At 49.0% G+C, this 22857-nt stretch overlaps 1 protein-coding gene across 1 annotated transcript in view; it reads left to right on the top strand.

The window, feature by feature from the left end:
- The window catches only part of ABLIM1 (actin binding LIM protein 1), a 278634-nt gene that overhangs the window by 156491 nt on the left and 99286 nt on the right, over positions 1-22857 (top strand). The window contains exon 6 of the mRNA XM_088456046.1: positions 1036-1129. Coding sequence (XP_088312172.1) covers positions 1036-1129 — 94 coding nt within the window. The remainder of the gene's footprint in view (positions 1-1035; positions 1130-22857) is intronic.

Raw genomic sequence — 22857 nt, 5'->3', positions numbered from 1 at the left:
CAGGCTGTCAGCCCAGGCCTGGGATGCCCTGGAGAGGGGGACCACTTTATTCGGGGGGTCCCCAACTTTCCAGGGATCCCCGGCCTGGACTGACTAGCGGTCAGGGGTAATGCTTTGGCCAGGGGACCCGGTGGTAGGGTTTCCTTGGCTGGGCTAGAAATAGCCAGGTGCTGGTTATGGAAATTACAAGGGAACCCTACTCATTTTTCCCCCTGTATTTCTAGAACCAGGACCGGCTCAGAGCCTGATGCTGGTTGCGCTAAGTCCCCTCCCTGTATTTGCACAACCAGGACTGGCTATGTAAAGTCCGGGGCTAGTTGTGCTTTGAGGGGTGGACCCCACGTAATTTTTTTTTTTTAATTAACACTTAAGCTTTTTACACAAAAATACATGCATGCATCTCACTGATCTATGCCTGCATCTGTGTCAAATAGAACTGCTCATGCTAAAAATAAAAGCATGAAGCGGGAGTATTCATTTGGGGATTTGAAGTTCGATTTTGAGTTCGGTTTACATTTGATTTGCAAATTGAATGTTAGTAAATGAAGGGATCCTATATTCTTCTATGGGAAAACATCGATGTTTTGCAGAAATTCAGTTTGAAATTAAATTCAGTTTTCTGTTTGACATTCAATTTGGGCTTTAGTAAATCTCCTATATCAAAATCGAACCAAAATCGAATGGAAAATCGAACAGGATCCAAAATTGAACTATAGTAAATATGCCCCCTGGTTTCCAGCAAATTTTTCAGTCTCCCTGCACGCTAGTACCGGAGCACTTAACCATTAAGCCAGTAATTTAGAGATGCAATAAACAAGCTGGTCTATACAGTCATGAGTGTTGTTGGTGCATTGGGCAAGGCAGCAATAGAGACTGGATTGGAGATTCTGGCTGAGGGGACACAGATATCCAGGTTACAGTTGCCCCTTCCCTGAATGACTGATACGCAGAGTAATGACCACATTTCATTCATGTAACTGAACACCTACATCAGATTTTTTTCTAAGCTGTTTTTGCCTCTTCTCTTTTGCCCAGGGAGGGGTCCCCGTACTGTGAAAAGGACTATCAGGTGTTGTTTGGGGTGAAGTGTGAAGCGTGCCACGAGTTCATCACTGGGAAGGTGCTGGAGGTAAATGATGGGGGTTGTCCTCCTGTCCTGATGGGGTTTATGCTCTGATGATTGTGCGGAGAGATACCAGCGGAGTCTGTACTGTGGGGAGATTATATGGAAGCTCTGTAGTACTGTATATACATTATGCTGTTATGTACCTATAACAGTGATTTCCCTAATGCTGCTCCCTCTGGCGATTCCCTGTTTCCCAAACATCCTACTGGAGCTGTCAGCACTAATCTGCTGCGTAACGTGGGCACCAGTGTGCTCAGTGCTAGTGGAGTACGAGACGCCAACACTGACTATCTGGTACAGGGATGGAGGATCTACAGTGTGTTGTAGACAGCTGATAGGTCGACACCAAATGGGTGATAGGCAGTAGATAGACAGGGTCTAAAGGTTGACAGGGTCAAATGGTTGACAATTACAATGTTGACATGGACTAAGGTCAACAGGGTTAAAAGGTCGATACAGAGATGGTCTACTTTTTTTTTTTTCATAATTTTTAGGGTTAGGGTTAGGCACTTGGCAGAGGGTTAGGGGGGAGGGTTAGGGTTAGGCACCAAGGGAGGGTTAGGGTTAAGGACTAGGATGAGGGTTACGGTGAGGATTTGGATTAAAATAACAAAACAAAAAAGTGTCCACATTGTCTGTGTCGACCATTTGTATGTCAACTTTTTAAACCCTTTGACCATGTCGACATTTGTCCATGTCTACCTTTTTAACTGATGACCATTTGGCCCTGTCGACCTTTGGACTCTGTCTACCTGTTACTGTCCACCATTTGGTGTTGAACTATTGATCGTGTATCTAGATACTGTAGATCTTTCAATCCACACCCGACTGTCTGTGTATCTCAGCTACCATACAAAATACCCCACAAATCTGCGTACTACTCATACTATGCTGTAACATCTTCATTTACTCATTTATTTCTTTTATGATTGACTTATTTACTAACAGTTACTTATTTAGCGCACACATGTTCTATGTACTAAGCTTTGGAGAGAGCTAAAGTTGATGGAGAATAAGTACCAACTCTTAACTGTCACGTTACAGACTGTGTTTGAAAAATTACAGTTAGGAGCTGATTGGTTGGTACTTTATCTCAATTCACTTCATCTCTCTCCAAGACTTTGTACATAGACCCCTAAATTCCACCAGTATATTTTTGGATTGTGGGAGGAAACGGGAGCACCTGGAGGATACCCACGCAAGCACGGGGAGAACATACAAACTCTACACATTTTATTATCGAACATTAACTATTATCTTTAAACTGAGCATAACAATGTGTGTTGTTTGTAGTCTGGTAAAAAAAACTTAATTGTAATAATGATTGTGATAATATACTCGGGACTGTAGGACCTATTTCTGTCAGAAGGGGGCAGCAGAGACCCTGTTTTCCTGTACATTGGCCTCTCAAGTCTGTCAAATAGTTTTCGTGTTAAACAGATGTGTAAATGGTTTATTAGAAGTTAGAGCGCAGCACTTCTTGGTGACACATCTGCGGCAATACGAGGCGTAATTCTTACACTATATCTTATTAGCCTGTTTTGCAAAGCGCCCTGTAGACCTTATTCAGGATTGGATAAAAACGCGGTACATGTGTACTCTCTGCCCTTGGAGTCGCGTGCATAATTATAATCGTGGGATCTCACGAGTATAAAGTTTCCTCTGTAAGGGTTGCAGAATGTAGACGTCATGAACAGAGCTGAGGGTATGACATCAGCACAACCCTGTTCTCAATAGTATTGTTATCTTGTTACATTGGTTATTATACAATGGGGGGGAATTCAAATGTTTTCGCACCCTCCTGAGGTGGTGAGCAGAACTATGACATAAGACTTGGATTTGGGCGCCCTAACCAGGACTTTAGACAGGTTTAGCCGCTAAACCTTGTCTCTTTTGGGCGCAACATGCGCGATATAGCATGGGCACCCAGACACAATTGAATATCGCCCCCCGATCTCCCGTTACTTTAGACGGTAGGTAGGTTGCGATAAAACAATTCGCCCCCAATGTATCAAACACCATGCTCTAACACCATGCTCTAACACCATGCTCTAACACCATGCTCAGAAACACCATGCTCAGAAACACCATGCACTAACACCATGCACTAACACCATGCACTAACACCATGCACTAACACCATGCACTAACACCATGCACTAACACCATGCACTAACACCATGCACTAACACCATGCACTAACACCATGCACTATCACCATGCACTAAGCTCAGGCAATGAGACTTTTGAAGCATTTGGCACATGTTCTCTGTGAGCAAATATTTTGTGAACCGTCTGAACAAAATAGGGATCATTAATTCCAATGACTTCTGCTTGTCCACACACAAACGGGGTTACAGCTAAAATGTGGCGTGCAGAATTCCCATCAGGCAGTGTCAAGAAAGCCCCCAAAATCTTTTTTGGAGCACGAGCCCTAATATTGTGACACGTAAACAGACCTGATTGGTGAATTTTAGTGTTTTAAACCACCTTTTTCTAACATGGAGATCCAAACTGTCATTAATAATTATCACAATCCCACTATAAAATCTGGGGGGCCGATGACCCCCTCTGTGGTTCTTTGAGGTCAGGGAACATTTAATTTCCATCTGGTGCCCTCAACAGACAATTGTCTCCAGTCTGTTGCTCCGTGTGTGGCTGGATTGGCTGCAGTCCCAGTAGCTTGGTCACGCTTATAGGTTATTGAGGTAGCACACAAACCCCCAACAGTTTGCTGACTTTGGGCCTCATTCAGTGCCACGCACAGAAATGGCTACATTCAGGATGTTTTTGCACTGCGCATGCGTCTGATGCCCCTAGAGGCATACACAGGCAGAACATGTGACCTGCTGGGAGGTCTGGAAACTGTGACAGCTATTTGCAGCCACATATATCAGCGCGACTTGCGGGGGCCTCAATCACAGACTGCTGTGTTGTTTCATTATTCACTTCTCCCCGCTGTGTTTACACCAAACACGCCTAGAGGCCGGCCACGAGGACGTCGACGTGGTGGAACCGTTACTGATCGCCCAGAGTGCGCAGTTCAAAGGTCTCACAGTCATGAATATTATCGTAACAACCAACAAGATCAACTGATACACCGCTTGCATTAGACATGACATATTCACCACAATACTACTCTTTGGGTCCTATGGACGTGCAATGAGTGCTCTGTGGTGCGCTCTACTTCTTGGTAGAGGAGATTGTCGGCCATTTTTCAGACTCTTGTGACAATGTGGTTGTTCCACCATATTCAGCAGAACTCTTTGTGACAATAACCTCAAATTACGGACTCATTATCTCCATAATTTCCTCAGTAACTAATGTCCATAATATCCTCCATAACTAAGGATGTTAGCACTGGGATTCCCTATCTTATATGCAGTTACAGGAATGAGCTCTCTTGTCGCCCTAAAGCACATTCCTGAAGAATACGCCCGATCCGCAGACCATGGCCCGGCGCCAGAATCTGTGCAGCATTTTACATCAGAGAAAATCTCTAACTATGGTTCACGACCTATAATAACACATATACTGCATGTGTGTATACAATAAGCCCTGCTCTTGCCAAGGAAACGGAGGTCAGGGCCCCTTCTCCCGGGCCCCCTGCCGAACAGAGATCAGAAATAGTTGAAAATGGTCCATTTCCTATTGTTATGTACAGTGTGTCTCCTATTTACTCTGGTTACACTGTGACCCGCTGCTGAATCTGCAGCTATTCTGTATTAATGGTGCAGGTACGTCCCTACTGAGCATCCCTACAGAACGCTGCAGCATCACACATGACGGAACCCTGTAGATTATTCACTGATCACAAAGGCGACGTAATCATAGAAGATAACGTTATGCTTCTGGCGTATCGTCCGATCAGGGAGAACAGTCTGAGCATAGCGTGAATATTTATACAGTAATACATGAATGATGCAAAGTGATCTAACCCTCAGCCACAAAGCAGTAATGGGGAGCAACTCCCTTGAAGGAGGGCTACGATAAACGACTCGATACCCTGTGTATTATACAGTCCGCATTGGTAAATCTCATTAAGTGCAAGCTGCCATCTTGTATGTTACCATGTGGGCGGGACTCTGGACCTCATTCAGAGTCGGTCGCGAGCGCTGAGCGCTCGCAACCGACTCGATGTTGGTCCACAGGGCATGCGCACGACGGAGATGGCTCCGTCGTGCGCATGCGCGAGCCCCCGCTAACGACGGGTGATCCGTCGTTAGCGGGCTCGAAGCAGACGGAGCGAGCTGTCGATGTTGATTGACAGCTCGCTCCGTTTGCTGGGCGGGCAGGGGGCGTGCCTGCCCAAACGGAGGCGTTCCCGCCGGAACGCTAGCCGTTTGGGGGCGGCCCCACTGACATCACCAGTGATGTCAGTGGGGAGCTTCCTGCTGAAACACAGCAGGAAGCTCCCTGGGGCTTAAGGTTGACGAGACCCTACCCTAGGGTCTCGTCGTAAGCCCCGATGGTCGCGATGGTCTTGACGATCGCGACCATCTACCTTAGCGGTCGTTAGAGCTGTGGGTGTTAACCCACAGCCTAACGACCGACATGGAGGCGGCCGTTCAGGATGCAAGCGGCCGTCCTGTTTCTGAGCGACCGCTTGCATCCTACGACAGCCTCTGAATGAGGCCCTCTGTGCCTGATTTACTACTGTACGCAACTGAGTATGCAATAGCGATTACGTATGCAGTTCAACTGCAATAGTATGCTAATCCATTGTAATCGCAATCCCGTTGTAGCAGGGAGTTAGAGAATAGCGATTTCCTCTTTCATGTGCGATCAATGGCGGCCGACTAGCATGTTTTTCCGCGTCTGGCTCTTTAACTCTGGGAACCTACTAAGGGTTAACTTTTGGTAGTGGCTTCCCTTGACTGTTGCCAAAACAGAAATGATTGTAATTATTATGGGTGTTGTCTATTGTTATAGTGTATAATTTTTAATTGCGCGGTTTTGCCCTTTGCTGTCCTTTTGCAATTATGTAATTTAAGATATCATTGTTATTTGCGACATGTTAGGTAACGTAATTATACGCTGACATCTGCCCGCGTCATAACGAACATAAAGTGGAAGGTATTGCGTAATTTAGCAAATCCTCCTGCCGAGCAGCTGATCCTTATCCGATTTGGCCGCGCGCGCGTGCGGGGTAATCGGTCGGTGATCCTGACGCTGGGCCAGATCGTCAGAAGCAAAGGGTTAAATACTTCATTTGACTTTTCCAGGGAAAAACTTTTGAACAAAATCTCTTTTCGGAAAGCCTTTTGGCTAGAGGAGACAGATAAGAGCGGAGATTTCTCATCGATAATGAGCTGTAACCATGCGTCAGAAATTTGCTGCCTGACAAAGCTTACTTTCATGTTTACACCATTACTAACGGATTCTGTGCCCGACTCAGACCTGCTCGCTAGGAAGCGTTCGCACGCAACCAGACGATTTTTACATTCTGCATTGCAGTGCGCGAACCAGTCCGAACGTTCGGGAAGCGTTTGCTCGCTGCGCATAGACAACCCGGCCGATTGAGTGACAGGAGAAGCCGTTTGTGGGTGGTGACAGGGGCTGGGCATTAAAAACGGGGGAGTGGAGGTGCGAACGCAGGCGCGCCCGAGCGTCTCAACGCCGTTTCAGCGGCGTACATAATTAAGAGACAGCGTCATAGTACAGGTCACTTGGTTGAATTTTACACTGAAGCGCTCGCAGTGCTTGCGGTAGGGTATGGTCAGGCACAAGCGCTGCGTGTGGGTCTGATGTTACCAATGGTTGCATACACTTCCTGGAGATGACGTGCGCAAGTGGGCGTCTTAAGACAGGCTGGTGGGCGTCTGCATACACAGAGCGATTGCACGCCAAGACGTAGTGGGCGTGCTAATGCTTTGCCGTGCGATCACCTGCCTTTGACAGATTTGCATACGCTAGCGAGCGGGTCTGAATCGAGCCCTCTGTGCATACGGGCTGATTCAGAGCTGCACTCGTAACATACACAAATGGGCGTCACCCAGCCAGCACCGTAGGTTTCCCTCCAGTGTATTCACGCAGTTGGTCAAGTCGAACTGCGCTTGCGTCCCGATGGCTACCACCAGGAAACGCAGGGTGAATTTGGTCACAAGAACCGTGGATTTCAGGGGGCGTTCCTGAGTGGTTATCCCGGTCCGGGGGCGGTTAGGCAGACGCGATTGTGCGCTGACAGCGACTGTCTCTAAAGACACTGTAGCACAAACACAAGACGCCATTCTCAGACGCAGAGATTGTACCTGAATCCTGTCTCCTTTGCAGCTGTAATAGTATTATTGTATTCAAAAGAAAAGGTGATTTCCCAGCGCCTGATACGCTGTCAGACAGAGTGACAGAGGTCAAAGACTCCAGACACTTATAACTTGCTTCTCCTTATACCCCCAGGCATATGGGGCAGGAAGCTGCTATTGCAGTGTCACCATTTACCTGGTCCCAGTCTCACTCTCCTCCTCCTCCACCTCCCTCTCTCCCTGGGCACTGCTAGAACGTGTTTCGCGAGCAGGCAGAACATTCTCCAGCCCCCTCCCTTTCGTGCTTTTCTGTTTTGCTTTTTGTTAAGCAACAGAGCAGCGGTTGTGTGTTCTTTTCCCCTCTGACCGTGGAAGGGACATAATTATGTAATAACGGGGGGTGTGAGTGGCTCTTCCCGTTCCCGTGTGGTGACCGACTGGAGAATTCTCAGTTCCCAGGACATTCTAAAGAGGATGAGATAAAGTTTCTGTACCTGAGGAGAGACTGGTACCCGGGTCATCACAGCTAGGAGGTAATTATATGTCTGTGGTTGCTGAGGGCATTGCCTGGTGTTTATGATTATCATACAGGCTGCTGCAAGGGGCTCTCTAGGCAGCGTCCCCTATTCCGTAAGGGCCAGGGGGGGGTCTTCATCGGCCATATGTGTATGGTAAATGTCTCCGTTCCTTCCTTGGCTGAAGTCCCTCCACTGTGCTGGGTGTAGTTCTGTTTATCTCTTATGGAAGTTACACTGCAGGGATGAAAGCAGAGCTGTGGAAAGATGGCCACCTGCTGGGACTTGTAGTTCTACCACTGCTGGGAGGCGTAGGTTGACTATTGACTGTAATACGCCATTCAAAAAGTTGTGTCAATTTGAGGTTGCTTCTTAAATGTAATAGGTAATAAATCTGCGTTATGGGACTATGGGGGTGAATTACTGTCCGTGTCGTGGCTGTCTCAGGAGCTGTAATGGGAGCGGCTCTCTTTCACGTGTATTTTCCAGATTCTTTTCTCCTAATGAGTTTGCTGTGACAGACGCGTTGCGCCTGAATGATCCTCCGTCTGCCATATTCAGGAGTTTGCTTAAGAGTCTGGGATTGAGCTGTAATTTCCGCACATAGCGCCTGATACAGAGGCGGTCGCAGTGCCCATGTTTTCGTAAATGGGCAGTTTTTTTTTTGAAGTGCGCATGCGTATAAGTCACACAACGCGCACGTGCCACCATGGTCCTGTGACGGTGATTGCAAAGGCTCCAGGGTCCTAGTTCCGATGGCCACCCTTACCAAAGGGTTACCCAGAGGTTCCATTATCAACCGATGGTTGCGTCTTTTTACGAAAGCGACAAATCTCAGAGGCCGCAGGAGGAGGGGTCAATGTAAGTCCCGGCAGCTGTGACATTTGCATATTTTTGGGCTTATAATTAAGATTCTGCTTTGTTGGAAGCTGGCCATTCAGCCCTTTGCGTCCAGAAATTGGGGACACTGGCAAAAAAACGAGCGATCGCTCTGAATCAGGGCGGCCGCTTTTTTTTTTTTTTAAACCGGCCTCCTGGCCGCTCGCTAAGCTGTGGGTGACCACCCACAGCTTTTGCGAGCGACCAGGTGATGGCCGCGACCATCAGGCTTGCGACAAGACCCTTGTGGTAGGGTCTCGTCTGCCGCAAGCCCTGGAAGCTCACTACTGACATCACTGGTGATGTCAGTAGGGCCGCCCTCACACGGCAGGAGTTCCTTCGGGAACGCCTCCATTTGGCCACCCCCCCCGCGCCTACAAAACGGGGCGAGCTGTCGATCAACATCGACAGCTGCCCCGTTTTGCTGCGAGCCCCGGAGCGAGTTATTTCTCGCTTGCTCCAGGGCTCGCGCGTGCACATTGCCCGGCCATCGACTCGCAGGCTCATTGTACAGTATATAACTTAGGTGCAGGGGGCGGAGTTGAGGCCAACCTGGAAAACGTAGATTAGAAAACTGTACTCACCAGGAATGTAACAGCGCTGATTGGAGTAAAATGCAGGTGATGCACTCTGGGCCTGATTCAGAGCCGCTCGTAAGCGGCCGCTCGTTCGTTCGGACCGATGTTCGCACAACTGCGCATGCGTATGGATTTTAACACGCATGCGCGAACCAGTCGTTTGTTCGCTAAATAGCGAATGCCTGCTATTTTGAGTGACAGAATGAGGCGTTTGTGGGTGTTAACAGGGGAAGGTGCTTGAAAACGGGGAGTGGAGATCCGAACGCAGGCGTGCTTAAAGGTCAAAACGGGCGTTTTAAGGGTGTGCATAATTAATACAGCAGCGTCATTGACCACGTCACTGGGTTATTTTATAGTCAGAACTGCTCGCAAGATTGTGGTAGGAAAAACCAACCACAAGAATAGCGAGCAGTTCATACCCTGGTCGATGTACTCGATTAATCTAATAAATAGCGGACATGACGTAGGATGCGAGCGGCCAGGGGGCGTCTTTTTCAAAATTACGACCGCAAGTTTGGTTCGCTCGTTCAGACATAGAGGCGTGAACAGACCGCAAAGAGCGAACGGTTCATTTGAATAGCCACCCCTTTTTAATGAACGAGCGAGCGCAAATAGCGTCCGGCTCTGGATCAGCCCCTCTGCCAGAGAGTGTATCTAACCATCAATGTAAGTTAAGTATGGACATGCATTTGCCAAAATAGACTCTTATGGGGCATATTTACTAAAGTGCGGGTTTATAGAAGAGGACATGTTGCCCACAGCGACCAATCAGATTCTACTTAGCATTTATCTAGCACCTTCTAGAAGATAATAGCTAGAATCTGATTGGTTGCTATGGGCAACATCTCCACTTCTATAAACCCCACACTTTAGTAAATATACCCCCTATGGATCTATTATATGTAACCATAAAGAATAATTAAACACGTCTGTTAAAGGCCAGTTCTGAAAGTTGGGATCATTTAAGTATTTTCCTGATGTTTCAAACATGGTTTGTTCTGTAATAAAGAGATTGCTTTTTATGGGGGGCTCTCTCAGAAGCAGGTTTTCCTGATGAAGCTTTGCCTTTTGTTTGGCACAGTTGCAGCAGGCAGCCCCCGTGTGAAGTGATGGGGATGGAGGCGCTGTGTGTATTTAGTGTCACCGCCAGCTGTCGCACTCGGATCTCTGTGGCTGAATTTTCATTAAGTTTCATGCTGACCGTGAGGGGCCCATGGGGTGAATCTTGGGGGATGTTTTGTGCTACGGTCATCGGTTCACATACACAAATGGGCGTCACCCAGATAGCACCACATGTTTCCCACTGGCATTTGTGCCCAAACCTTATGATCCATCTTCTCAGTGGGGCCTCCGCATATATAACATAGATCTTAACACTATGGGGGTATATTTACTAAGGTGAGAGTTTTAAGAAAGGGAGATGTTGCCCATAGCAACCAATCAGATTCTACTTAACACTTATCTAGCACCTTCTAGAAGATAAATAACCTAGAATCTGATTGGTTGCTATGGGCAACATCTCCACTTCTAAAACTCTCACTTTAGTAAACATACCCCTATATGTCTTCACACCACACAAATACACATCCGTAATCTGTATACTGTAAATTCTGTAACCCCCGCTTGTATAATTCTCTCTACATTCCCTGACATGTAAAATGTAGACCGTCCCCTCGTCCCCGCGTTTATGTCCTCAGCGGGGTTTTCTATTGGGGATCCCGCTGTTTGTTCCCCTTTGTATTAAAGTGTCTCTTTCTAAAACATGACAACATGAATTCATTTTTTTGTATTTTACGGCTTTTATCCCCAAAATAATACACAAACTAATAAAATACATGTTTTAGGGGGTTTCGGACCATCAGATGTCTGATTTATTGTACAATAGAAAAATGCTGATGATTTAAAGACATGACTGAAAAGCACAGATTTAATACATAACTAACTAAATAAAGGAACGTGCTTAGTAAAAGTTGTAGGAAGTATAAGCCAATACATTAAAGTAGGCAGATGATGGAAAACTACTTGAAACATAAAAATACAAGAATAGGCCTGACGGTGAGACTAGTTACTGTAGACAAGCAGAATATATTGAAGAGGACCTAAAGCATTTTGTGCCTCGTGCCTTATGCCTCATTGCTGTTATTATTATTGAGGTTTATCTATCAGGTGCTGGCATGCTCTGTGGAGGTTTACATTTTTAGAACAATTGACTGTTCTAGTGCATTGTTGGGTTACATCCTCGTGAATAGGGATTTAACCCAGAAGGCGGTAGGCAGGGGCACTAAGAGTATCTCAGCCTATAAGATTCCTCCCTGGTATGTAAAGACATGATGGAGTTATGTATACTGGCATTAGGTACCACAGATAAAGGAATTATATTTTACTTTGTATATCTGAGCAGTGATATTAATGCTACCGCCCACCCAGCATACCGCCCGCACCTTACAAGACTCCACTTACTAACACCTTAGTGTTAGTCATTATATTACTGGTGTCAGTAAATGACTATTAGATGCTGAGCTCTATCTGGTGAGTCTCGCCTGTCTCCTGAGAGATGTCTGAGGAGGGAAGAGATAAATAATACACCAGACGCCACCAGAGACCTGACGCTGCGATCTGGAGCAGGTGCCATTGTTCTTGTGTGGAAGAAAATTGATAGCTACAGGAAACGCTGATTTATCTTTTATTTATTTCTCTATATGCTGGGTACATGTAAGCTGTGTATGCCTCATCAATAACATACATAGCGCTATACAGAGCCGTGTGACTGACGAACAAAGAGAGCCACTGCTTTCCATGTGCCTGTAGTGCCTCTGTACAGGTGGAGCAGTCTTTTGTGATGGATTTAGCGCACCAGTTTGCAGCAGTTACAGATATCCGCACGTTCTTTATTGATATGAATCAGTTGTGACACTTCTGTGTTGCCCCAGCATGTGACGTATAATCCTCTGTAGTGGTAGGGTGTAGTGGTTAGGTTTAGGCAGTAATGGGGAGAGTTAGGTTTAGTGTTAGGGGTTAGGCACTAGGGGGAGGGTTAGGCACTAGGGAGAGGGGTTAGGGTTAGGCACTAGGGGGAGGGTTAGGCACTAGGGGGGAGGGTTAGGCACTAGGGGGAGGGGTTAGGGTTAGGCACTAGGGGGAGGGTTAGGGTTAGGCACTAGGGGGGAGGGTTAGGCACTAGGGGGAGGGGTTAGGGTTAGGCACTAGGGGGAGGGTTAGGGTTAGGCACTAGGGGTAGGGGTTAGGGTTAGGCATTAGGGGGAGGGTTAGGGTTAGGCACTAGGGGGGAGGGTTAGGCACTAGGGGGAGGGGTTAGGATTAGGCACTAGGGGGAGGGTTAGGCACTAGGGGGAGGGTTAGGGTTAGGCACTAGGGGTAGGGGTTAGGGTTAGGCATTAGGGGGAGGGTTAGGGTTAGGCACTAGGGGAGGGTTATGCTGGCCATACAACTGCACGATTTCGGGCCGATTGCCCGATTTTCGTTGAGTCTTACGATGAATCGTGTAGAAATCGTGTATTTTTGGAGTAGGATACGATCCGATGCACGCTCCCTCAGCTCCTAAAACAGATCGTATGATCAGATGTACAGCCCATATTGTCCATCGTATCGCGTGCAGATCGCACCGTGTATTTTGTGTATGCGATGCATCGTGCAACCATTTATGTAATTTCAATGACTTTTCCTTTATGAGCGCGTCAGGCACACGATCGATCATATGACAGATCATGTGCAATAAAATACAACAAATCTTGCCGTCGGGACTGCCAGGGACCTTCGGGGAGTCGTATGTGAATGTTATCTAATGCTGGTCGTGCAGGTGTATGGCCAGCATTAGGTTTAGGGTATTGCGGGGTTAGGGTTAGGTTTAGGGTATTGGAGGGTTAGGGTTAGGCACTAGAGGGAGGGTTAGTCACTAAGGAGGAGGGTTAGGTTTAGGGTATGGGGGGGTTAGGGTTAGGCACTAAGGAGGAGGGTTAGGTTTAGGGTAAGGGGGGGTTAGGGTTAGGCACTAAGGAGGAGGGTTAGGTTTAGGGTATGGGTGGGTTAGGGTTAGGCACTAGGGGGAGGGTTAGGTTTAGGGTATGGGGGGGTTAGGGTTAGGTTTAGGGTATTGGGGGGTTAGGGTTAGGCACTAGGGGGAGGGTTAGGGTTAGGCACTAGGGGGAGGGTTAGGTTTAGGGTATGGGGGGGTTAGGCACTAGGGGGAGGGTTAGGTTTAGGGTATGGGGGGGTTAGGCAATAGGGGGAGGGTTAGGTTTAGGGTATTGGGGGGATAGGGTTAGGCACTAGAGGAGGGTATACAGACGGGAAACCGGCGGACGTAATCCCGACAGCCGGCTTCCCGACTGTCATATCCCGGCGAGGGTTAAATGACCGATGTCTAAATATAGACGCCTGTAATTTTACCGACGCCGGGAGACCGGCGCCCGGCATCCCGATCGAAGGGATTCCGGGCGCCGCTGCTGACAGCCGCCGGGGGGGGGTGGTTAGGTTTAGGTCTCCCGGGGGGGACTTAGGGTTAGGCACCCCCCAGGAAGTTAGGGTTAGGCTAGGGGGAGAGAGGGTTAGGGTTAGGCACCCCCGGGGGGGACTTAGGTTTAGGCACTTAGAGGGGGGATTAGGGTTAGGCACTGGGGGGAAGGTTAGGGTTAGGCACCCTAAAGGAGTGTTAGGGTTAGGGGGTTAGAATTAGGTTAGTATATACTTACCTTCGACGATCGGGATTTCCTTCTCTGCCGGCCTCCTGCTGTCAGGATTCATACCGATTCCAGAGGGAGGTTTAGGGTTAGGCACTAAGGAGGAGGGTTAGGGTACGGGGGGGCTAGGCACTAGGAGGAGGTTAGGTTTAGGCAGCGAGGAGGGAGGGTTAGGGAGAGGGGGAGGGATAGAATACTGACCGACCGGTGTCGGTAACCTAACCCTGTCGGGATGCCGGCATCGGGATTCTGACCACCGGCATGCTGAGCGCTGGCATCCCGTACCCAACCCCTGTAGACAACGTACAGAACTCGCCCATCTTCAATTAACCATTTTCTTCCCATCTTTACATTATATAACAGAGTTGATGCTATGGGCCCCATTTCACTACGATCCTAAATACCAGCGGCATATTTCATTTAGTATCGCAGTGCTACAAACTAATATGGCAATGGTAGTCTCATTATTCACCCCTCCGGGGCGGTCCGTCGATGTCCTCCGCTCAGCTGCTGCCAGTCTATCATTGCCGGCAATGGGGACCACGTCGCTCTCAGCATCTAAAGAAAGTGACGCAGTGACCAACAGCAATAACCTTAGATTACCGCTGTTGGTTAAATACCGGTAGAATGACATAACCTCGAGAGTGAGTGCTAAAGGGATTATACAGGACATTTATTAATGATCGCATTTTGCAATGCGATCATTGCATGTCAGTACCGCCCATGATCGCATTGCAAAATGCGATCATAGCGGCCGGATGTATTAACCGGCACATGCAGGGTGACGGGCTCCGAATGTGGACGTTCCTGCGATGTGGCCGGAGTGCATTCGGGGCTGCTGCTGACTGCACATGAGCGGCGCCCATTGCCGGCGGAGGGATCTGGGAGATCCCTCCGCCGGCTGATATGCGGTAAGTGCTTACAGGCTACAGCGGCTAATGCTATCTTCAAAACAAAGGGCTCGATTCGGACCCACTCGCTAGATGTGTACGCTCGCTAGATGCGTATGCAAATTCGGCTAAGTGACAGCAAGGCAGACGATCGCACGGCAAGGCATAAGCACGCCCACTATGTCTTGGTGTGCGATTGCTCTGTGTATGCAGACGCCCACCAACCAGTCTTAAGACGCCCACTTGCGCACGTCATCTCCAGGAAGTGTATGCAACCATCTGTCACATCGAGTACCATCGGAAGCGAATGCAGCGCTTGTGGTCGACCATACCCTACCGCAAGCACTGCGAGCACTTTAGTGTAAAATTCAGTCAGGTGACGTGTAATATGACGCCGCGTCTTAATTATGCTCGCCTCTGCAATTGCGCTCGATTTCACACAGGGTCTCTTGAGTCGCAGGGATGTCAGCGCTGTGCGAAGAGCGACCTGGCATTCTGGACACCTCTTATCTGGAGGCAGCAGCGTTTTGTGAGGAACAGCAGGGAGAGATGGCAGACGTGTGTCTGGTGTGTCTGGTGCGAGGTGGGGCTGAGGTGTAACACTTGGTCCTGTCACTGATGAAAGAGATGTAAGAGATTACATGAAGGAAACACAGATCCTGTATCACTGGTTGCTCCAAGAAACCTTCTCTCCCTGCTGATGTTTATGTATCCTCTGGGAACTCTGCTAACGGGGTCTGCCCTCTGCGTGGTACCCCAGAGTCACCCCAAACAGCGCATTGTTGTATGGGAGTCACAGCTACAATATCAGTCCAGTCCATTTACTAGCACCTATACAGGCCTGCTGTGTGTAGCTATTTTCTTGGAGAACTTCTTGGACAATGAGTGGTGGTGATAGGGGAAGTGTTTCATTGCCAATAGGCCCAGCGCCATGGAACTGTATACAGCATATACAGGTAAGACTCGTGCGGGAGAGATGAGGCCAGGGAACAGCTGTCAGTAGGGGGTGGGATCGTCATCTCCCAAAGGAAAAAGCAGAAGGAGTTCAGGGCCATTGTCAGTTGTCGCAGGGCGCTGGAAGTAAGCACAGAGTAGGGGGCTGTCTCCTTTCTGCTCAGCTTGTCTATCTGTGTGTGTGTATGGTATATAGAATGGTCATGGCAGGGATGGTAAATACACGTTAGAGGGGTTAATATCTGAGAGCCCGGGGGTTAATGTGTGACAGATTGTGTTGGTCAGGTTATAACTGTAGCTAGCCGGTATTGCGGCTTTCCAAAGTAGCATGGGTAGTATTGGTGCCTGTCTGAACTATGCCAGCCAAGCTTTTAGTGCCCGGGGACAGAGAATATCCATCCTCTGGCACTGCAGGTGTTAAGGGTCTATTTACCAAGTCTTTGATGGAGATGAAGTGAACAGAGATAAAGTACCAGCCAATCGGCTCCTACACTGCCATGTCGCAGGCTGTGTTTGAAAAACTTTATCTCAAGGCTTAGTAAATAGACCCCTTAATCTCTGGGGCTAGTGCGGCTCTTCAGCTTTAGACAGTGAAGGTGATATTGTATTCCTTGGAAAAGGAGGAGTCAATGTTTGGGGACAGTGGGACTACTCCGACTCTGGCTATGGACAGGTTAATGCCTGGGGACAGTGAGATGAACTCTCCAGACTCTGGCAGTGGAAGGGTTATTGTCTGGAGACAGTGAGATAACTCTCCAGACTCTGGCAGTGGAAGGGTTAATGTCTGGTGACAGTGAGATGACTCTCCAGACTCTGGCAGTGGAAGGGTTAATGTCTGGGGACAGTGAGAGGACTCTACAGACTCTGGCAGTGGAAGGGTTAATGTCTGGGAACAGTGAGATGACTCTCCAGACTTCTGGCAGTGGAGGGGTTAATGTCTGCAGACAGTGGGGGGCTATCCAATCACTGGTAGGAAGATTTAAGGTCTGGGGACAGTGGGACTTTCTATGCACTGGTAATGGAGAGGTTAATGTTTGGGGAGGAGGGGATGGGGGGGTGTCATTATCATGACTATTGCGTGAACTTTACTTGAACCCCGGGATTGTCAGCCAAGATTTGTGTCCGCACCCCTCCTGTCCTTGTGCAGCAGATATCAGGGGAGGCTGGAGGTGGCCCCCTCCCCACCCCCATGATAATGGTGCATGGTTGTACCACCCCATGGGATGTTGGTGGCAACAGGGCAGAGGGAGCCTAGTAGTAAGGGGCAGACAGGTTACTAATATTGGAGCTGATTAGAAGGAAGAGAAGTACGGTACCTGGTCCTTTTATCCCCTGCTGGACGCGCAGCTGATTCATGTATTACTGATTGTCTGAGGACGGGCGCCTGATTCATGTATTACTGATTGTCTGAGGACGGGGTGCCTGATTCATGTATTACTGATTGTCTGAGGACGGGGCGCCTGATTCATGTATCACTGATTGTCTGAGGACGGGGCGTCTGATTCATGTATTACTGATTGTCTGAGGACGGGGCGCCTGATTCATGTATCACTGATTGTCTGAGGACGGGGCGCCTGATTCATGTATCACTGATTGTCTGAGGACGGGGCGCCTGATTCATGTATTACTGATTGTCTGAGGATGGGCGCCTGATTCATGTATCACTGACTGTCTGAGGACGGGGCGCCTGATTCATGTATTACTGATTGTCTGAGGACGGGGCGTCTGATTCATGTATTACTGATTGTCTGAGGACGGGGCACCTGATTCATGTATTACTGATTGTCTGAGGACGGGGCGCCTGATTCATGTATTACTGATTGTCTGAGGACGGGGCGTCTGATTCATGTATTACTGATTGTCTGAGGACGGGGCGCCTGATTCATGTATTACTGACTGTCTGAGGACGGGGCGCCTGATTCATGTATTACTGATTGTCTGAGGACGGGCGCCTGATTCATGTATTACTGATTGTCTGAGGACGGGGCGCCTGATTCATGTATTACTGATTGTCTGAGGACGGGGCACCTGATTCATGTATTACTGATTGTCTGAGGACGGGGCACCTGATTCATGTATTACTGATTGTCTGAGGACGGGGCGCCTGATTCATGTATTACTGATTGTCTGAGGACGGGGCGCCTGATTCATGTATTACTGATTGTCTGAGGACGGGGCGCCTGATTCATGTATTACTGATTGTCTGAGGACGGAGCGCCTGATTCATGTATTACTGATTGTCTGAGGACGGGGCGCCTGATTCATGTATTACTGATTGTCTGAGGACGGGCGCCTGATTCATGTATTACTGATTGTCCGAGGACGGGGCGCCTGATTCATGTATTACTGATTGTCCGAGGACGGGGCGCCTGATTCATGTATTACTGATTGTCTGAGGACGGGGCGTCTGATTCATGTATTACAGTGTCTGGGGACGGGGCGCCTGATTCATGTATTACTGATTGTCTGAGGACGGGGCGCCTGATTCATGTATTACTGATTGTCTGAGGACGGGGCGCCTGATTCATGTATTACTGATTGTCTGAGGACGGGGCGCCTGATCCATGTATTACTGATTGTCTGAGGACTGGGCGCCTGATCCATGTATTACTGATTGTCTGAGGACGGGCGCCTGATTCATGTATTACTGATTGTCTGAGGACGGGGCGCCTGATTCATGTATTACTGATTGTCTGAGGACGGGGCGCCTGATTCATGTATTACTGATTGTCTGAGGACGGGGCGTCTGATTCATGTATTACAGTGTCTGGGGACGGGGCGCCTGATTCATGTATTACTGATTGTCTGGGGACGGGGCGCCTGATTCATGTATTACTGATTGTCTGAGGACGGGGCGCCTGATTCATGTATTACTGATTGTCTGAGGACGGGGCGCCTGATTCATGTATTACTGATTGTCTGAGGACTGGGCGCCTGATCCATGTATTACTGATTGTCTGAGGACGGGCGCCTGATTCATGTATTACTGATTGTCTGAGGACGGGGCGCCTGATTCATGTATTACTGATTGTCTGAGGACGGGGCGCCTGATTCATGTATTACTAATTGTCTGAGGACGGGGCGCCTGATTCATGTATTACTAATTGTCTGAGGACGGGGCGCCTGATTCATTTATTACTGATTGTCTGAGGACGGGCGCCTGATTCATGTATTACTGACTGTCTGAGGACGGGGCGCCTGATTCATGTATTACTGATTGTCTGAGGACGGGGCGTCTGATTCATGTATTACTGATTGTCTGAGGACGGGGTGCCTGATTCATGTATTACTGATTGTCTGAGGACGGGGCGCCTGATTCATGTATTACTGATTGTCTGAGGACGGGGCGCCTGATTCATGTATTACTGATTGTCTGAGGACGGGGCGCCTGATTCATGTATTACTGATTGTCTGAGGACGGGCGCCTGATTCATGTATCACTGACTGTCTGAGGACGGGGCGCCTGATTCATGTATTACTGATTGTCTGAGGACGGGGCGCCTGATCCATGTATTACTGATTGTCTGAGGACGGGGCGCCTGATTCATGTATTACTGATTGTCTGAGGACGGGGCGCCTGATTCATGTATTACTGATTGTCTGAGGACGGGTCGCCTGATTCATGTATTACTGATTGTCTGAGGACCGGGCGCCTGATTCATGTATTACTGATTGTCTGAGGACGGGCGCCTGATTCATGTATTATTGATTGTCTGAGGATGGGGCGCCTGATTCATGTATTACTGATTGTCTGAGGACGAGACACCTGATTCATTAAGGATCGCAACAGCGCTCGCAGTTGGACGATTGTTGGGTACTGCGTATGCATCACAATGCGCGTGTGCAAAGGCACCACTGCGATCACGGAGACCACGCAGAGTGATTTACAGGCAGCGAGCATTTGGGGGTGGTGACGGGGGAGAGGTTGGAGAAACACAGGTGCGTCTGACCATTTGGCCGCCGTTACATAGGCGTGCATAAATTAGACAGTGCGGTGGATTAAGCAGCCTGATCTATGACTGTGTGCAATGAGATTAGCAATCTCTAAGTAGGGACAGGGCTGCTGTAGTTCTGTGTGAGGGGTGGATATGGTACTCCATGTTACCGATGTGAAGTATTACGGATGTGAGATAGCGGTAGTGGGGGGCAATTGGGCGTCTCTATGCTGGCGGTGCGATGGCATTGCGATTGCATATTTTTCGCAGCAGACCTGCACGCGATTACGGAGCTCCGATCCATGAAGAATCAGGCCCAGTGTCCTTATTATCTATACAGACCACTTCATACCAACATTGCCATCATATGTACGTAAGCACTAGGATGTAGTTACCATCCCTGTGGTCTCAATGCCGCTGCCAGAATCCCGACCGCTGACATCCCGATTGTAAGGGTTAGGTTTAGGGGTTATAGTTAGGCATTAGGGGGAGGGTTAGTGTTAGGGGTTATGGTTAGGCACTAGGGAGAGGGTTAGTGTTAGGGGTTATGGTTAGGCACTAGGGGGAGGGTTAGTGTTAGGGGTTATGGTTAGGCACTAGGGGGAGGGATAGTGTTAGGGGTTATGGTTAGGCACTAGGGGGAGGGTTAGTGTTAGGGGTTATGGTTAGGCACTAGGGGGAGGGTTAGTGTTAGGGGTTATGGTTAGGCATTAGGGGGAGGGTTAGTGTTAGGGGTTATGGTTAGGCACTAGGGGGAGGGTTAGTGTTAGGGGTTATGGTTAGGCACTAGGGGGAGGGTTAGTGTTAGGGGTTATGGTTAGGCACTAGGGGGAGGGTTAGTGTTAGGGATTATGGTTAGGCATTAGGGGGAGGGTTAGTGTTAGGGGTTATGGTTAGGCACTAGGGGGAGGGTTAGTGTTAGGGGTTATGGTTAGGCACTAGGGGGAGGGTTAGTGTTAGGGGTTATGGTTAGGCACTAGGGGGAGGGTTAGTGTTAGGGATTATGGTTAGGCACTAGGGGGAGGGTTAGTGTTAGGGATTATGGTTAGGCACTAGGGGGAGGGTTAGTGTTAGGGGTTATGGTTAGGCACTAGGGGGAGGGTTAGTGTTAGGGGTTATGGTTAGGCACTAGGGGGAGGGTTAGTGTTAGGGGTTATGGTTAGGCACTAGTGGGAGGGTTAGTGTTAGGGGTTATGGTTAGGCACTAGGGGGAGGGTTAGTGTTAGGGGTTATGGTTAGGCACTAGGGGGAGGGTTAGTGTTAGGGGTTATGGTTAGGCACTAGGGGGAGGGTTAGTGTTAGGGGTTATGGTTAGGCACTAGGGGGAGGGTTAGTGTTAGGGGTTATGGTTAGGCACTAGGGGGAGGGTTAGTGTTAGGGGTTATGGTTAGGCACTAGGGGGAGGGTTAGTGTTAGGGGTTATGGTTAGGCACTAAGGGGAGGGTTAGTGTTAGGGGTTATGGTTAGGCACTAGGGGGAGGGTTAGTGTTAGGGGTTATGGTTAGGCATTAGGGGGAGGGTTAGTGTTAGGGGTTATGGTTAGGCACTAGGGGGAGGGTTAGTGTTAGGGGTTATGGTTAGGCACTAGGGGGAGGGTTAGTGTTAGGGGTTATGGTTAGGCACTAGGGGGAGGGTTAGTGTTAGGGATTATGGTTAGGCGCTAGGGGGAGGGTTAGTGTTAGGGATTATGGTTAGGCACTAGGGGGAGGGTTAGTGTTAGGGGTTATGGTTAGGCACTAGGGGGAGGGTTAGTGTTAGGGGTTATGGTTAGGCACTAGGGGGAGGGTTAGTGTTAGGGGTTATGGTTAGGCACTAGGGGGAGGGTTAGGTTTAGGGGTTATGGTTAGGCACTAGGGGGAGGGTTAGTGTTAGGGGTTATGGTTAGGCACTAGGGGGAGGGTTAGTGTTAGGGGTTATGGTTAGGCACTGGGGGGAGGGTTAGTGTTAGGGGTTATGGTTAGGCACTAGGGGGAGGGTTAGTGTTAGGGGTTATGGTTAGGCACTAGGGGGAGGGTTAGTGTTAGGGGTTATGGTTAGGCACTAGGGGGAGGGTTAGTGTTAGGGGTTATGGTTAGGCACTAGGGGGAGGGTTAGTGTTAGGGGTTATGGTTAGGCACTAGGGGGAGGGTTAGTGTTAGGGATTATGGTTAGGCACTAGGGGGAGGGTTAGTGTTAGGGGTTATGGTTAGGAACTAGGGGGAGGGTTAGTGTTAGGGGTTATGGTTAGGCACTAGGGGGAGGGTTAGTGTTAGGAGTTATGGTTAGGCACTAGGGGCAGGGTTAGGTTTAGGGGTTATGGTTAGCCACTAGGGGGAGGGTTAGTGTTAGGGGTTATAGTTAGGAACTAGGGGGAGGGTTAGTGTGAGGGGTTATGGTTATGCACTAGGGGGAGGGTCAGTGTTAGGGGTTATGGTTAGGAACTAGGGTGAGGGTTAGTGTTAGGGGTTATGGTTAGGCACTAGGGGGAGGGTTAGTGTTAGGGATTATGGTTAGGCACTAGGGGGAGGGTTAGTGTTAGGGGTTATGGTTAGGCACTAGGGGGAGGGTTAGTGTTAGGGGTTATGGTTAGGCACTAGGGGGAGGGTTAGTGTTAGGGGTTATGGTTAGGCACTAGGGGGAGGGTTAGGTTTAGGGGTTATGGTTAGGCACTAGGGGGAGGGTTAGTGTTAGGGGTTATGGTTAGGCACTAGGGGGAGGGTTAGTGTTAGGGGTTATGGTTAGGCACTGGGGGGAGGGTTAGTGTTAGGGGTTATGGTTAGGCACTAGGGGGAGGGTTAGTGTTAGGGGTTATGGTTAGGCACTAGGGGGAGGGTTAGTGTTAGGGGTTATGGTTAGGCACTAGGGGGAGGGTTAGTGTTAGGGGTTATGGTTAGGCACTAGGGGGAGGGTTAGTGTTAGGGGTTATGGTTAGGCACTAGGGGGAGGGTTAGTGTTAGGGATTATGGTTAGGCACTAGGGGGAGGGTTAGTGTTAGGGGTTATGGTTAGGCACTAGGGGGGGGGTTAGGTTTAGGGGTTATGGTTAGGCATTAGGGGGAGGGT

Source organism: Taudactylus pleione, unplaced genomic scaffold (genome assembly GCF_031769625.1).
Source record: "Taudactylus pleione unplaced genomic scaffold, aTauple2 ptg000685l, whole genome shotgun sequence".
Taxonomy (NCBI): Eukaryota; Metazoa; Chordata; class Amphibia; order Anura; family Myobatrachidae; genus Taudactylus; species Taudactylus pleione.
This window is presented reverse-complemented; position numbering and strand designations above follow the sequence as displayed.